The sequence below is a fragment of the Temnothorax americanus genome, unplaced genomic scaffold (genome assembly GCF_048541705.1).
Source record: "Temnothorax americanus isolate GAGA-0224 unplaced genomic scaffold, ASM4854170v1 Scaffold74, whole genome shotgun sequence".
In the NCBI taxonomy this organism is placed as follows: domain Eukaryota; kingdom Metazoa; phylum Arthropoda; class Insecta; order Hymenoptera; family Formicidae; genus Temnothorax; species Temnothorax americanus.
Window position 1 is genome coordinate 648343 of NW_027509797.1, and position 17747 is coordinate 666089.

The window sequence follows — 17747 nt, forward strand, 5'->3', positions numbered from 1 at the left end:
TGTTGAAATTAATTAATTAATCTATGGAGCGCGCGCTTCGCGGATAAACTAATTAATTTCAACGCTATACAACTAGCACTAAATTCAAGTCGTGGTACTTTCTTAAAGTACAATGTCTCAGGATTATTTTAAGACCATAATCACGCGAGCACCTAATTCTTTGACGATTTAAGAAAATATCACGATTCGAATTTAGTGCTAGCTGCAAAGGTTTGAAATCAATTAATTAACTCATGGAGCGCGCGCGCCGCGCTCTAAAGTTCGTTACAGAATCGTCAAAGAATTAGATGCTCGCGTGATTATGGTCTTAAAATAATCCTGAGACACTGTACTTTAAGAAAGTACCACGACTCGAATTTAGTGCTAGTTGTATAGCGTTGAAATTAATTAGTTTATCCGCGAGGCGCGCGCTCCATTGATTAATTAATTAATTTCAACACTAAGCAGCTAACACTAAATTCGAATCGTGTAATTCTTTTAAAGTACAATGTCCGAGAATTATTTTAATACTATCATGCGAGCAACTAATTCGTAGACGATCAGATGACGGAACTTATACAGTCCGAGCTTGGATCTTACAATTAGTAGTCTAATATTATTTCTTGGTATGTACAGCGTGTCCCAAAAAGACCGGACACCGTAGTAGTAAAATATCCTCTTTCTCCCCTCTAATGAAATGGATTCGATTTAACCTTGGTTAAAGCATCAAAATGACTGTGAAGAATTTATAACAAAAAGAGACAGGATTTTATTACTTCACGGGTGTGTCGTAAGTCTGACTATTTTGGTCGGCGCGAAATGGACTATAAAACCGTATCTCGAGATTCGGAGAGAAAATAATATTTAAAATTTTCGACGCGCAAAGAATTTCACTTTTGACCTTTGAACCCTGCATAAAACGTCTTATTCAAAAATATTGTTTTGCATTCACGAGATTTTGTCATGAATTCTGCTTTGCAACAATTTCGGATTGGATCACGGGTCAATACTTTTCAGTGCGATACTGCGGGAATAGAACGTGAAAATCTTGTATGCCTCTGAATCCAAAAACAATTAGCAGAAGAAGTGAATCTTTTTCAATGCGAGGGTTCGCATTCGTTTAAATGTTATCTATTGCGATTGAATGCGAGAGGTATTTTGAGCCAAAAGTGAATTCTTTTTAATGAGAAAGTTAGCATTCGTTTGAAGGTTATCGATTGCGATTGAATGCAAGGAATATATTTTAAGCTAAGTGATTTTTTTTTAATGCGTAAGCTCGTATTTGTTAAAATTTTGCGTTTTAACACTGCAGCCAGGCGCGTGATGGGGATAGCGCACACAAGGAAAGAGCCGTGCACAGTGCACACTGTACATGCGCACACGTACACGACTTTTTTCTTGTGTGCGCTACCCCCATCACACGCCTAGCAGCAGTAGCAGCAGTGCTGAAACGCAAGATCGGCTGGATCGGCATGCTTTGTGCTCGTGCTATATGTATTCATTATCCCGTCCAATCCCGGATAAGGTCCCGATCATTATTTATTAGGGATGCCATAAGAAAGGTTTTCTTATTTTTGTCTAATGAAGCCCTTGTAAGGATTTGATAAGAATGTTTTAACTTTATAAATATATTTTTTTCATAAATATATTTACGAACACAAAATTTCATAATAAACCGGCACTGATTTCTGTGACATTCACCCGACATTAGGAAATATTATATCATATATCCAATTCAAAATTTTATTACTCTTTTTAAACTAAATTTGTTTCTTAAGATAATTTTTGAAAAATAATATATTTGCGCTGGTTATGACATATGTAGACTATATATAACACATCAAATTAAGAAGTAGTCTACCACGTAAGGCAGTTAGCTCACAATCCAGAGGTCCCGAGTTCGAATCCCACCAAGGTGTGTTATTTTTCAAATAAGGTAAACGTACCAGTGGTCGCACACTTAAGCCACAGTTCAGATTGTGATACAAATTTAGCCCATTTAGACGCATGCTTGGTACAAATGACTTAAACCATCTTGAAGCTTAGGGTTTCTAGTTTCTAAAACACATGCAATGTTTATTTTAATATTTAGTCATTTATTATTTATGCCGCGAAAATGATAAAAAGGTCAAATGTACCAGTGTCCGCACAGCCTTTACTCGGTATGTCCCAGTGCCGGACACAGAAAGACCCAGTGTCCGCATAACCTTTATTACTCGGTCCGCACAATACGATATTTAAACTCTAGAAGAGTGAGCACCGATGGATCTCAATCAAATTAGATAGAAATGATTTTTTTTTTCAAACAAAGCACCGACAATTGAATAATGTAACTTCATACTATACTTGACAACTGTATTTTTATAATACAGTAAACCCTCAAAGACCACATCACATCAGATTTACACGAAAGCGTTTTGCTTCTACAGTTTGCAATTGTGAAATTATTTATTTATTTGCTGAATCCATCGCTGATATCTTGACATATCGATTTTAGTATTAAGAATTAAAAAATATCCAACTGAGGCTAAGAAGTGTAGATGAAGGTAGAGATGCCAAAAAATATGTACTTAAAAACCTGAAAGAAGGGAAGAAAAAGAACAGCAAAAGATTTAATCAATTTAAAATTATGACAATGGCTGATATAACGTTGAACGATAAACATTTATTGAAAAATATGTCACATAACAATTACAACAACTTTGTTTGTTTTTCCTTCTATTTCCTTCTCCAGTTTCTCGTTCTTTTGCTGTTTCTCGTTCTCTTTTTGCTGTTTTTTCTTCTTTTTTTGCTGTTTTCTCTTCTCTTCTTGCTGTTGTTTCTTTTTCTCTTCTTGCCGTTTTTTCTTCTCTTCTTGCTGTTTCATCTTCTCTTCTTGCTGCTGTTTTTGATCTCTTCTTGCTCTTTCTTCTTTTCTTCTTGCTGCTTTTTTTTCTCTTCTTGTAATTTTTGCTTTTCCAACTGTGTGACTTTTTTTTGTTCTTGTATTTTTTCTCTTTTCATTCGTCTTTCTTCTTTTTCTTGCTACATCTTCAGCTTCTCTTCCTCTTTCTGCGAAGCTAATAATAGCCATTGATCGCTGGTAGCGACAGAAGGAAGTTTCTCGGTCGTCTTCTTTTTTGTAACTTTCTTTCTGTCTTTCGGCCAGAAGAGCGTATTTTTAAAAACTGATGGAATCTCTTCAATTGTTGTAGCAGCACTTTTCGGAGTATTATCGAAATTTGTACATTTACACTATTCAGAACGTTCAGCGGACTTCTTCGCATCTCGCCAACAGCTTTCGCGGCGTATTCCTCTGTGTTTAAGCTGTTTTGTTTTACCCCAGTTGTTTGCACGACGCTTTGAACGCCTGTACCAATAGTTTTCTCGACGATTTTCACGATATTCTTGTCACATTCTTCGACGATTCCCTCGATTTTTTCACTGCTGTCCTCCGCAATGCTGTTAACGCATCCCTCCGTGAGAATTGTGATGCAACTTTCGTCGATTACTGTCAATATGATAATTGTTAATTATACAGAGCATGATAATCACGGCGCTATTTTAAATACGAACCTTCAACTCCTACAGGTTCTGAGCTTTCCGCATCGATGATATCATCACCATTCAAGGTCAAAATGATAGAGTCTCCTTGTTGAAAAGTGGATTCGGTCTCCGATCTGAATCCAATTTCCAAATCAGCAGCGAAATGAAGGATGTCGTTGGCTCTAGTCCCGTCTTCTTCTAGTGCCTCCAGCTGAATGTCGTTCTGCCCATTATTAGCTAAATATATTAAAACAGATCGAAACAATAATTAATTAATCAATTTTAAATGCCGAAATTAACCGTATTGCGAAACGAAAAAGTCTTTATATAAAAATGGTCCAGAACACTTCATTTCATGTCTAATATACAAGCGAGTCTCTTAATTTTTAGCCAATACTGATATAGTCCTTCATTCGTGCTTTCACCACTCCAAACCCCAGAACGATGCGATTCCTCGAAAGCGCTGATCACGTTAGCCAGTATTTGCTGTTCTATCAACCGTAAATGTTCGACAAATTTCGTCTCAGCTTGAAGCGTGCTCGGATCGTTATGATAAGTATCACCGCTCGATGACATTCCTTTTCGAAGAACATTGAAATCAACTGCATCCGCTGAGAAAGGGGCGAGCCCGCACGATCGAAATCCGTTTCTTATCGTTGCTGTTAAATCCAAAGAATCAAGTGCGACCTTCAATAAAAGTGCAAATTGTTCTTTTTTTAAACGATCTCCGCGGTTCTTGAATCTCCACTGATTCACGGTTTTTTCCCACATACTTTTCAACGGATGAAAAACGGCGACATCCAACGGCTGTAAAATATGTGTAGCGTTGGGATACAACGCGATGAGTGTTCTTTTCTCTGCAAAAATTGCTCAGCGGTAGAGTGCAATGAGATGAACGTCCGTCAACGTAGAGAACGACTGGGAACTCGACGTTGTTTTGCTGCAGCCAAGGGTAGAAGACGTTCGTTACATACTCGAAAAACGTCTCGGCAGTCATCCAGCCTCTATCGGAAGTACCGATGCTCCAACCCGACGGAACATTTTCGGTTACAGATTTCGGTACACGCTGATACCAAAACATCACCATCGGAGGAACTAACATCCCTGCTGCGTTTACCATAAAAAGAGTCGTGAGATTCTCTTTTTCGTCGGCATTGACGACGTTGTAGACTCTCTTCGCCCTTTTTTGAACGATGACATGATCAGCCTTTGGGTATAAAAAGAACCCACTTTTATCACAATTATAGACTCGCGAAGGGTCGATGTTCAGCAGGCCTTTGCCCTCCAAGTACTGAGAAACTTCCTGGAACCAACCCCTCAATTTTTCTTCCGTCGCCGATGCACGACTGTACGTTAAGTTTTGAGCAATACGTTGAGCAAGTTCCTTATGCCGATGACAAAATGCTTTGTACTAACTTCTGAACAGCATTGATGAGTTGCTCTTTAGTGATGGAAAATCCTTTTTCACTGACGTGAAAAATTCAATCGACGAGATGTTGTTTTTCGGTTGCTGTGAGAATCGAGCTAGGTCCCATCGACGTTTTTACTCGAGCTTTGTTTTTAAGTTTGCTAAATAATGTGCTCGATGGCACTCCATACTGTGCACTCGCTGCTCTTATCGTTGATCCACAGGCCACAGCATCTAGAGCACTGTCAACCGAAGATTGGTAATAGTTTTTTTTCGATTAGACCGTCGTGAGACAGGTTAGTTTTACATTACTGATGACCAGTCATTGCGATAGTAATCCTGCTCAGTACGAGAGGAACCGCAGGTTCGGACATTTGGTTCACGCACTCGGTCGAGCGGCCGGTGGTGCGAAGCTACCATCCGTGGGATTATGCCTGAACGCCTCTAAGGCCGTATCCTCTCTAGTCAAAGGTGGCAATGATATCTCTAGGAGTCTCGTGAGTCGAAAGGCTCAAAACAATGTGACACACTAAATGCTTTCGGCATGATGCCGGATTTCTGCAATGAAATATAGTCCTTCTTTGCATGGAGATCTCATTACATTCAATATATTCACTATAATTTATATATTTTATTATAAAATTATCGATTATTAGACAAAAATATATTCAGCCGTAACATAACCTCTCCATGTAAACAGCAAACAATTTTCCTGATAATGGTTGTACAGATTCAGCACGCACATTAGATTTATTGCAGATATATTATTAACAATGAGTACTTACTTATCAATCGGTTTTACACACGATAATTTTTTTTTTTTTAAATCGAAACACCAGAATTAAAAACTGCATCGATCGAGAGACAGTGTGCTACGCGATTACGTGCGGTTACTGGGACTAGCGAACTTCGCAGAGTTGTACCAGTATCCGAACAGCGTCTCGATAGGGGTACAGCATATGATTTGCTTGTTCCAGTAACGGAACAGGAAGATTTTACTATTAAATTTTGTTTTATAAGCAATTAAACCGCCGCATAGGTAAGAATACATTCTCCTGAATAAAATGAGCTATAATTTACCTCCAAAATACGAAAAGGTGGAACGATAAACCTTAAGAAGCTTTCAGCAATCTTTAGCATATTCGATAAGGAATGCGTTGAAACTACCGCCGTGACGTGCGAGACCGAATAAACAATTTAAAATAAATGGTAATCCGTGCAGAATCATACTTCTTTGTTTGTTATTATGTACAATAACGTATTGTAGATCCCTACACAATTTTTAGATTTGCAATATTGTTCATGAAATGCTTAATAAATTTAAAACATTAAAGTCGTGTGCGGCGACTGGGACGTGTGCGACCATTGGTACGTTTACCTTACGAGAAAATATTTATAATCTTAGACTTTATCTTAAGAAACAAATTTATTTATAAAATAGTAATAAAATTTCGAAAAAAAAATTTTTTATGCCGGGTGAATATAAATGACAGAATATTTTCTTTAGGGTGAATTTAATGCGATTCAATACTTTTCAATGCGAAGCATCTACCACTGCTGTCTCACATTTACTACGTTTACGCGAGCTTTACTTCTGTAGTAACTTACGATAATTCCTTCGCGTAAACGGGATTTTCCTTCGCGTAAAGAGGATTTTGTAGTAACTTACGATAATTTACGCCGCGTAAACGGGTAAATTATCGTAAGTTACTACAGAAGTAACGCTCGCGTAAACGTAGTAATTCAGCGCGGTAAAGTTTTATGCGAACCAATACTTTTCAATCCCTTTCTTCGCATCAGAAAGCAGAATTCAGAAGTATTCAAAAATTTAATACTTTTTCATTCTTTTCAATCCGACATTTTATGCAGAGAAAACACGATTGCGTTCTTACCTCGATCATAAAACAACAGATCTTTATGAAATTAAATTATGTTGTAAAGTGAACCACAACAAACCGATGCCCAAAACTTTAGCATAGGTTGACGATAAAAATTTTAAAAATATCAGTATTGAAATTCGCATTTTTAACACAGGACATATGGTAAACACTAAAATTTTTACCGGAAGTGATGTATTTTCTTGGCAAGTTTGCGAGCCAGGTAAACAAAAAACTAAGGAATTGTAGTTAAAATAATAATCTTTCTAATATGATAAGAAGAAAACTTGGTGTTGACGATGAGTTATAAAAGATATTTACTACGTTTACGCGAGCGTTACTTCTGTAGTAACTTACGATATATCACTCGTTTACGCGAGGTAAATTATCGTAAGTTACTACAAAATCCCGTTTACGCGAAGGAAAATCCCGTTTACGCCAAGGAATTATCGTAAGTTACTACAGAAGTAACGCTCGCGTAAACGTAGTATATGTAAAAATCATTATTTATTTTTTTTATTTAATTTTTCGATAATTTTATAACCAATTATTAATGATAATTTTTTGGTTGCTACATTAATTAGAGCAGCCGGGTAAGAGCCTCCTTAATAAAAATCACAACATGGCATATAATCTCACTAAATTCCGTTGGTTACATGGGCATCATAAGTAGCGTTTACAATATTAATGGCGAGTTCACACAACATACAGATTTTGAGATAATTGTAGTGACGACTCCGCTCCGGTAACGACTTCGCCCTGGTCTCCCCTATAGTCCGAGAGCCCACCGCAAAAATTTGGGTCCATCGCTTTTATGGATAAATTTACTTGCAAAAGGTAGTTTATAAGTCGTATTATCATAAACGATTGTCAGCCAAACTCGTACCCCCTGCGTTATGAGCAATAAAAATTTATTAACAATTAGATTTCTAAGCGATTTGGGTCCATCGCTTTTATGGACGAAACTTGTTTCATTCGAAAGGGCATCAAATTCCCTTTCAGAAAATACCCGGTTGATTTGCCCTGGCCCCTGCAAAACCCAGGCTGATCATGATTTTTAACTCAACGCGCGAGTCAGATCGAGCGTGGCGTTTGAAATGCGCGCCGTAAACAAGGACAGAGCGTCACGCTTTTATTTATACTTTGGATACTATCTATATCATAAATTGTTAAAGATCATAATTGTTGTTATTTTTATTATTTAACGTTTATGATATTATATAATATTGTGTAGGGATTAAGAATATTTTTGATTTTCTTTATCATTCATATTATTATATTTTATATGTTAATTATATACTTTTATCATTTATCATAGTTAAAAATATCATATTTCCAGATAAAAAGTATGGAACTGTCAGAGAACGTAATGTAAATTGGAATTTTGTCGAATATTTCCAAGTTTTTTACATTTTTTTATAATTAATTAAATTTTAACAAAATCATAGCAAATATTACACGGAAAAAAATAAACTGTAAAAAATCGTCAGAAATCTGATGACTATTTACAGTTTATTATGTAACTCGGCCACGGGTAATGATAAACTCGTAATTTTTCAATAAAATAAATGAGATACTACTAACACGTCGAATGAATTTTTGATATGCACATCAATGCTTTTTACAGTGTATAATAATATTAATATACATATATTCAAACAGTAAGATTAGGTTCATACATCAATTTATAATAAAAATTCAGTAAAATGACTAAATTACAGTGCTAAACAGTATCTTTTATTGATAATTTTATTATTTTTTACATATTATTTTTTCCGTGTAGTATTTGCTATGATTTTGTTAAAATTCAATTAATTATAAAAAAATGTAAAAAACTTGAAAATATTCGACAAAATTCCAATTTACATTACGTTCTCTGACAGTTCCATACTTTTTATCTGGAAATATGATATTTTTAACTATGCTAAATGATAAAAGTATATAATTAACATATAAAATATAATAATATGAATGATAAAGAAAATCAAAAATATTCTTAATCCCTACACAATATTATAATATCATAAACGTTAAATAATAACAATAACAACAATTATGATCTTTAAAAATTTATGATATTAGATAGTATCCAAAGTATAAATAAAAGCGTGACGCTCTGTCCTTGTTTACGGCGCGCATTTCAAACGCCACGCTCGATCTGACTCGCGCGTTGAGTCAAAAATCATGATCAGCCTGGGTTTTGCAGGGGCCAGGGCAAATCAGCCGGGTATTTTCTGAAAGGGAATTTGATGCACTTTCGAATGAAATAAGTTTCGTCCATAAAAGCGATGGACCCAAATCGCTTAGAAATCCAATTGTTAATAAATTTTTATTGCTCATAACGCAAGGGGTACGAGTTTGGCTGACAATCGTTTATGATAATACTACTTATATAAACTACCTTTTGCAAGTAAATTTATCCATAAAAGCGATGGACCCAAATTTTTGCGGTGGGCTCTCGCACTATATGACCCTTGACTTTTAACCACTAAAAAAGATGTCGATTCGAATAAAATTCAGCCGTATGTTCGCGATGAGGGAGGGTTTTGTGCAGCCGGCTCTTGGACTTTTCAGACAGTATCGCTTACGATCTTAATCTTTCTGCGTTTTTCAGTAAACATTACTTTTTTTTAAGTAAGCATTTGTGTATTGAGATTAAAAGTTGAGAATAAACGAAAATTCAGAGACTATTACTGTTTTTCGGCTCTCAGTGTAGAAAATAATATCACTTTATTAAAAGCACACAAGGACATTCTCTCAATACACTTAAAGAAAAATATTGCCTAGAAAATATGGGAGAATGTCCTTGTGTTTTAATAAATCTTCCGAGTTTGTTAAAATTGAAAAAGAATAATTTTTTTTTTACATCAATTTTTCTGAGCCAGACAGAACATATACGTATTGTAAATAAGAAGCATAAGAATTTAATAATTAAAAATCAGAGACTTGGATGTAAAATTATCTTTTTTCAATTTTAACAAACTCAAAGCGAAAACTGAAACGTCCGAATCATAAATTATGTATTGTACATTATAATTAAATACTGTGTTATCGGAATAACTGTTATTCCGATAATAGTATTTAATTAACTCACATACCAACAACCGCATTGTACTTTCAATAACTCCACTTTGTTGATTTCATTATCGAAAGTCGAATCTTTTTTTTTTGTTAATTCTTTCTATTCATTAGAATTACTGTCTTTATTGGCAGTGACATATTCGTAAAGTGCAACGAAGCGCAGGAAATATTTCTTTTAAAACACGTGTCAAGTTTTCTGCTGGTTCGATTACCAAATTGATTTCCGCGTTGACAGTATATACACTGCGTCACATTTGGCAAAATTGTGAACTTAGAAAAGCGATCCAAAACGATCCGACAACACGAATGTTCTCTACAGGAGCCTTAAAATAAACAAAAATATTCATGATAAAAAATTTATGACAAATTATTCATTACAGCAACATTTTAAATGCTATAGCTGAAATCACGTATATCTGAAATTTAATAAGACTAGACATTTTAATTAATAAGTTGATATTTATAATTTTGCTTAAAAGAGAAATAAATCCTTATCGGTTGTTTCATCGCTTTACGAGATTTATTTTAGCACTTATGATACACAAATTATACATACATATATACATATATATCGTACATACGTACATACAGAGGGTGTCGCAGAAAATCGAAAAAATGTTATTAAAAAAAAACGGTAAATTTTTCATGTAACGCATTCAAAATCGATTCTACAAATTTGTTTGATATACGTAAGACGTTCTCTTAATCGACACCAAGCGTACAGGGTGAGCGTTCGCTCGATTGATCGTAGTATCCCTCGCTTATGTGAAAGGAAATGCCGCTTTTTCCCTTCTCTCTCGCATCGCTACGCTTATTTAATCGAAGAGATATATTCAGAGGTTCACATTCAAACGGCTCGCCTTGTACGTAAACGGAATGAAAACCCTGTATTGTATCGCATGTGACTTTATAACGAGCCTAGTGTAAACGTCGCGTAATCGTCCGAGGTCCGAGTAATTTTACTATATTCTACGGTCAACCATAAATAGAGATCCATACGGCGATGCAATCCCATAACTCTTCAAAAGACGTCTAAATGACGAAATGCCTAATCATATTTCCAGGTCTCTTTCAGACGTCGAAGAAGCACTTTAGATTTGTTAAACGCTTAAAAAACATCTTGTTGTTTTCATCGTTACCCAGGTGTCCTAGACCGGGGATTTGTGCACGCGGAATGCATAGCGCGATTCTGTGTCAGAAGAAATAATCTTTTTCTTCGGCAAAATACACACACACACACACACACACACACACACACACACACACACACACACACACACACACACACACACACACACACACACACACACACACACACACACACACACACACACACACACACACACACACACACACACACACACACACACACACACACGCACGCACGCACGCACGCACGCACACGCACACACACGCGCGCACACACACACACACACATTCGAGCAGTAGTTTTTAAATAAAGACAATTCAAATCTAACGAATGAATGCTAAGTTATATACGACTTACTCGCTGAATGTGTACGTTATTTTACTGTCCCTCTAAAAATTTCATTCCGTACGCATGAACTGTAGGGGGCCACCTGTATAAAAGACGTTCTAATGTCCACTTCTATCAATGCAGATTAACTTTAATCTCGGCTTAACTTACTTTTGTTTCCTCATAGAAGAAGCTTTATTTATCTTTTCTGGTTTTGAAAATTAGGTAGAAAAAGATAAAAAGTAAGTTAAACCGAGATTAAAGTTAATCTACATTGGTAGAAATGGTTATAAGTCTTTAAACTTAAACTTAAATAAATCTTATTTTTAAACGATAAGCTTCTCCTAGACATGTGAGAGGTATCCTAATTTACTATTATTCTCAGGCAGCCTTTTAAACATCTTCTGAACATTTGCGTTACTTGAATTAGTTATTTTGTATAGTTTTGTCGACGAGTTAAGCGTATTTCTTGAGGCTAACAGTCCGTTTCCTTTCCTCATAAAAAAAAAAAAAAGAAAACGAAAGAATACATCTGTACAGTGCGCCAAGCATCGCATTGGGGTACGCCCTCGCAAAAAAAAATATTGTAACAAGTTCTAACATTTAACATCGTAATATTTATACTTAATGCGGAGAGAATCGCCTAATCCGACAGCCTTTAAGAACGAAAAGCTATTATATTCATTAAAATTGAATGATCCCACTACATGATTGACATAAGCATCATCACAATGAATTTAATTTATTAAACAAAGGATTTTTGTAATTTCACTACTCACTGGCGAAGTAAAAGTATTTGATATTTTAATTTATTAAATCCGGATAAACGACATTGAAATCTTAACTAACAATTTTCATTCATAAAAACAAACTCCACATGAAAAAAAGTTAGATAACCACTCATAGTTTCTATACAAGATTATTTAAATGATCAGTCGTAGATATAATATTCGCGCGGGATTCTTTTTTAAAAAACGTATATATACTGCGTTCGACAATACAAATCTGAGGCGTCGGCCTCAGGCAATACCGAACGATTTGCGAGGTAAAAGAGCACTCAGACGCCTCAGATTTGTATTACCGAACGCAGTAATAGCATTTGATAATTTAAAAAAAACCTGTTATCTTCGCAACATAAATATGTGTTTCATAAGTTATTTTTAAATTAACAATATTCTTCTTATAAATTTAATTGAAATAATATGTCCTACATTTTTGCAATTTACAGTATGTTTTTGTAATAATTTAAAAAATTGTTTTTTTTTACTTTAATTTTCTTATGCTTTCCGTTAAAAATCTTCGGTATTTGTTTTGTCATTGTTTTTATACATAATTGTCAAAATATAACTATTAGTTCTTTGTGCAGACAAAAATAAAATAGCGATTTTTTTTTTAGCGATATTAGCACGCTGAAACCGATTCGTCCATTTGTTATAAATAAACGCCATTTGCTGCGTTACGTTATACAAATCATACCATCAAATTTACGGCTACTCGCAGCAAAGCTTGGAATGCTTTAATGTGTGTTACGCTATCATTATGTCAAACTTTATTTTCACTTACTAGGATTATAATGTTAAAAGAGAAAAACTGAAATTCGAATAGTCGCAATGTCGAATTGAAGCTGAATTGGGAAAATCAGAAACTGAGATATTCTAAATGTTTATAGAAAATAAATTATTTTCATCATAGAAGACCTTATTGACAATCAAACATTTCATTATTGGGAAATTAATATTTTTGTTTGTTTGGCAATCGACTCAAAACACTTAAATATTTTATTTTTAGTGAACTAATATTTTCTACTTTATTAATTATCGATCCAAGACATTTGAATCTATATTTCTTTTCTTATCGTTATAGTTGATCGAAAATACTCGAATCAATACTTTACTTAAATCAATTCTTGTTATCAATAACCACATATCGCGATTGATATTGCATACTTATTTTTTTCTATGTATATTATAAAAGAAAATATATTCTAAACTGATTCCAATTCTTTACATTGTAATATCCATGGATGTATGAATATCTGCAGACAGAGCGTAAGTGTAGGTCTACAACCTTGCTTTAAAGAGTATTTAAGCTCTAAGCCGTAAGAAATTGACCAATCACAGTAGAATATGAGGAAAATATTCGACTGTGATTGGTCAATTTCTTACGGCTTAGAGCTTAAATACCCTCTAAAGCAAGGTTGTAAACCAGCACTAAGGAACTCCCTTGGACGAAGGAAGTGAAGCCTGAGGAGTAAGGAAAAAAGTCCATCGCCACTTGGTTGATCAGATTTAGCAGTATAAAACACACAATATATGTAAACTCGGGAGGTTGATTACGGTTCTTGAAACGAGGTGAAAATTACAAAAGTAAACAGATTTGCTAAATTTCGACCGATGGAATCATAGATACTCTAGTGAATTTCCTCACTTTTGTAATTTTTACCTCAAAAACCGTAATAGATCCCCATATTTTTTTTCATATTTCGTGGCGTTTTAACTGAGGCATTACTGCGACTTGAGGTTATTCCGTAATTAAAAATAGTGCCTAGAATAAAATAAAACTTTTATTCTATAATATGCCGAATTGTTGTGCGAAAAACTGTAAAAACAAAAGAACTTAAAGTTGAAAAAATAAGATTCAGTCAGAATAGGAACGAGAGCGTACTCCGTGTCATTAACCGCTCATATCATGCCATCATCGTGTCAAATGGTTGATCACATCAGTTACAATAGACTTTTAATCTCCTTTCCTCTTCCAAGCTTCAACCCCAAGGGAAGTCCCTATGCTTCAGATATCCGTATACATGGTAATATCTACAAGATTTTCGCTTTTTAACCCGCAAAACCAATCTGGTTTCTGAATTTTCCAATACAATTTCAACGATCGCCATTCAATTGTGACAAAGAGCTATTTCGGTTGAGCATCCTGTTGGGTCTGTTGCTGCTGCTGCTGTGTCTGCTGTTGCTGCGTTAAGGTTTGCAATCTCACTTGACTAAGGACAGATGAGGAGACCAGATTCGAGGCGGAAGTGACACCCACATTAGGACTGGTACTTGCAGTAGCGGTGGAACCGGAAACTGCGGTACCCGGGCTTGGGCCCGAACCGGGGCTAGGACCTGAACCAGGATTTTGTCTCACCGCACCAGCAACCGGTTTCCCTTGGATAGGCGTGGTCTGTCGTAATTGAGAATTACTGGCGGTCACCACTTGAATGGTTTGCTTCAAAGCTGCGGGCGCTACTGGTATCACACGAGTCTGCAACGGTGACTTAGCCAGTACGACTTGGCTAGCCTGAGATACCGATTGTCCCGTAGAAACCTGCAATTATAAAGTAACATCGATAAGCTCTACAGTTAAGCATTTATTAGTTGCGTATTAATTAATTTCGTTCAGTCATCTTTCTTGTGGATGTTCTCGTGGATGTCCTGATTTTTTATAAAATATAAATTTAGCTCTAAAAATGTTTAATTGATTTTTTCAGATTTTAATAATAATTGCGTTATAGTCCGCGAGTAATTCCACAATAGATGCCTGAGGAATCTAATAGAACCAACTTCGTAGAAATTTTTTAACGTAACGACCGATACGCAAAACTTGAAACAGAATCTCTTTTTATTCCTTTACGTACGTGGGTAAATTGCTGCATTGCCGAGGGTTGCACGTGTTTCATTACTTGATGAATTTGCTGTACCGTCATGGTTGTAGGTAGCGATTTTGTGGGTTGCACGATGAGTTGCGTTTGCACGCCAGCCTTGTTTGTGACTTGAGCCAGTTGCGCGACCTTCTGCGCAGACAGTTTTCTCTGTGTAATGATCTGCGGATGAAGCGCGAGCTGACGTATCTGCTGAGACGCTGTGCGAACACCCGCCACGTTAGCTGTCTTCACGAGCGTCGCCACCGGAGTACCACTCGCGGAAGTGCCTGCCTGCTGTACCTGCAAACCGGCCGGAGCAAACAACTGCGCCGTTGCGAGTCCCGTTGGCGTAGGTACCTGCAGCAGAGTCACCCAGCCGATTACTCTTGCGATATAAAATTGTGTTTAATTTTCTCTCTTTTTACATATAGGATGAGTGATATAAACTTGATCATTTTAGATTTCCGTACCTGTGAATATTTGTATTATTTTCTTTAATCTTGCCTCCTTATTAAAACACTCACCTGCGCGACTCCAGCAGCAGCAGCCTTTGTTTGCTGATGTAACGTCTGCCGCTTCAGCAACGCAGTCATTTCAGTGTCGGACATTGTCCTAGTCATTGTCGGTTTGCCCACAGCGGTCTGCCCTGTCACCGCGCCCGCAGTGCCTACGGCACCGATACCTTGCTTCATCAAGGTAGTCGCTGCTGCTCGCTGCTGCACCGCCGCCGTGGCCGACACCGCAACAGACACTTTTTGACCGCCGGCAGCTTGAGCCTGCAGTGCTTTAAGCTGCTGTTGCCGCAGTAAGTGCTGCTGCCTGAGGTACATCTGCACTGCCGCTGGGGTCTTGCTTCCCGACGTTGTCGTGGCCATCGTGACGCCTACCAGGCTTCCCTTTTGGCCACCTGCCGCGCTAACGGAAGTTTGACCCGCGGACACCAAACTGCCCGTCGCGATTCGTTGAGCGGTCTGCTGTATATTCGCCGACGTCGTTCTCACGTCCTGCATTGCCACTTGCCCAACTCCAGGTCGAGCCTTGACCACCGTAGTGGCTGTTACTGTTGTAGCTGCTACGTTGCTCAAACTCACGCTAGTCGCAGCGACTTTCGCGTTGGTTACCGTTGGCATCGCTTGGGACAACTGATGAATTTGGGACGCAACGGAATTTGCGCTCGCTTGCTGTCCAGCTTGTTGCTGAGTCTGTTGCTGATGTAGCTTCAGCTGTTGCTGCTGTTGGGCGGCTTGTTGCTGCTGCTGATGCTGCAGGAGTCGTGCCGCTACCTGTTGTTGCTGTTCCGGGGTTAAAACCTGTGACTGTAAGTCTCGGTTAGCGAACATCTCCTAGAATGTATTAAAGCAACGAATAAATACGGTTATAATTTTGATTCTGTGAAATATTCTTGAATGCGAATGTCAGATTCAATGTAAATTAAATATTGTGTTAAATATAATTATTTTCTATCAAATTTATTTTGATCTAATAGACAAAAATAAATTTTAATTTTGTCTCTTATACTAACTGCCTTATTGAGCTTCTCCTTAGCGATTCTATCGGCGCGTCGTGTAGCAACTTCAATCGACGTTATTGCATTGTCGATCTGTACTTTGTATTCGGCTAGGACAGCGACGTTCGTGGGATTTTTCATCGCTGGATTCATGATAAGCGGTTTCACGGTGGGCGTTCGCTTGTTGGATATAGACTTCATGATTTCATACCTCTGACTGCCCATCGCCGTAAAAGAGCCGTTTCTGTCCTGATTGTGTAATTGCGATGTTCTCATCGATCTGCTGCTCTTACTTTGTTGCTGAAAAAAGTAAAACAAAGATAATATCACACGTTCATATTCGTCATGGGTAGCGACTGTGTTTATACACGACTTGAAGGGTTCTGTTCGGGGCTGCTAGGGACGCGCAACAGTTGCTACCCATGACAAATTACGGGTTTACTTAAGGTAGTTGTGTCACAAAACCCATTTTCATAGGAATCTTTTAAAATTTGAACAGCATATTAATGTAAACACGCTCTACACACACGTGCAAGTAGAAAAAGCTTGACTATACCAAAGTTGAAATAATGGAAATCAAACTTAGCACTTTTTACATGTATCGTAGGACGAAAACGGCTTCTTATATCACGTTTGTAATTGTAGCGATCAAACTACTCATAGGATTTTAATGAAAAACAAAGAGATGATAAAAGAGACTTGTAAAAATATTCTTACAAAAGTACAAGACCCTTATCTATTTAGTTTTGAAGCAATTGTTACACAAAGTACACAATTTCTCATAGCGGTGGACGCATACGACAGCTAACCTGTAAAAATCTCGCAACACTGTGCATATGAAGATTAGATATATATATATATATATAGTTCAGACATTGCCGCATATTTTCGCTTCTATTTCTTCTATTTATTCAAAATAACCTCGATAGCACATACTAACGCAAGTGTCGCGAGTTAATCTCGATGGTATATACTGACATTACTGACGCGAGTGAAAACAGTAAAAACAGTACAAGCTCAGTCAAAAGTTTTACTCAGATAAGTAGAGTTTTCCGTACATTATCGTATTGCAGTGTGACCATTATTTTTGACTAATACTGTCGCGATACAACTACCTTAATACTCTTTTTTTGTTACAACAGATAAACAAGTAATGTTCAGAACAAGATAATTTAGTATAGTAGTAGTATAGTATACAGTATAGGTAATTTTTGCAAAAAATTATGAATGTATATGCGATATTGCCGATATTTCAGTGC

The 17747-nt window shown here is 36.7% G+C and overlaps 1 protein-coding gene and 1 pseudogene across 3 annotated transcripts in view; both read right to left on the bottom strand.

Moving 5' to 3' along the window:
• Nucleotides 1–1389: 1389 nt before the first annotated feature.
• LOC143906631 (uncharacterized) lies at nt 1390–5963 on the bottom strand (annotated as a pseudogene). Its single transcript, XR_013259583.1, has 3 exons — nt 5797–5963; nt 3535–5223; nt 1390–3469 (listed from the first exon to the last, which is right to left on the bottom strand). The product of XR_013259583.1 is annotated as an uncharacterized LOC143906631 (transcript).
• Nucleotides 5964–10368: 4405 nt separating this feature from the next.
• Dom (domino helicase) overlaps nt 10369–17747 on the bottom strand; it is a 38812-nt gene continuing 31433 nt past the window's right edge. The window contains exons 31-34 of one of the 2 annotated variants that reach the window (XM_077422856.1): nt 16504–16788; nt 15506–16297; nt 14976–15338; nt 10369–14665 (exon numbers count right to left, since the gene is read on the bottom strand). In XM_077422856.1, the coding sequence (XP_077278982.1) occupies nt 14255–14665; nt 14976–15338; nt 15506–16297; nt 16504–16788 (1851 nt within the window). In that variant the 3' untranslated portion in view covers nt 10369–14254. Of the gene's footprint in view, nt 14666–14975; nt 15339–15505; nt 16325–16503; nt 16789–17747 lie in introns of both variants that reach the window. The other variant, XM_077422855.1, reaches the window with a different exon arrangement.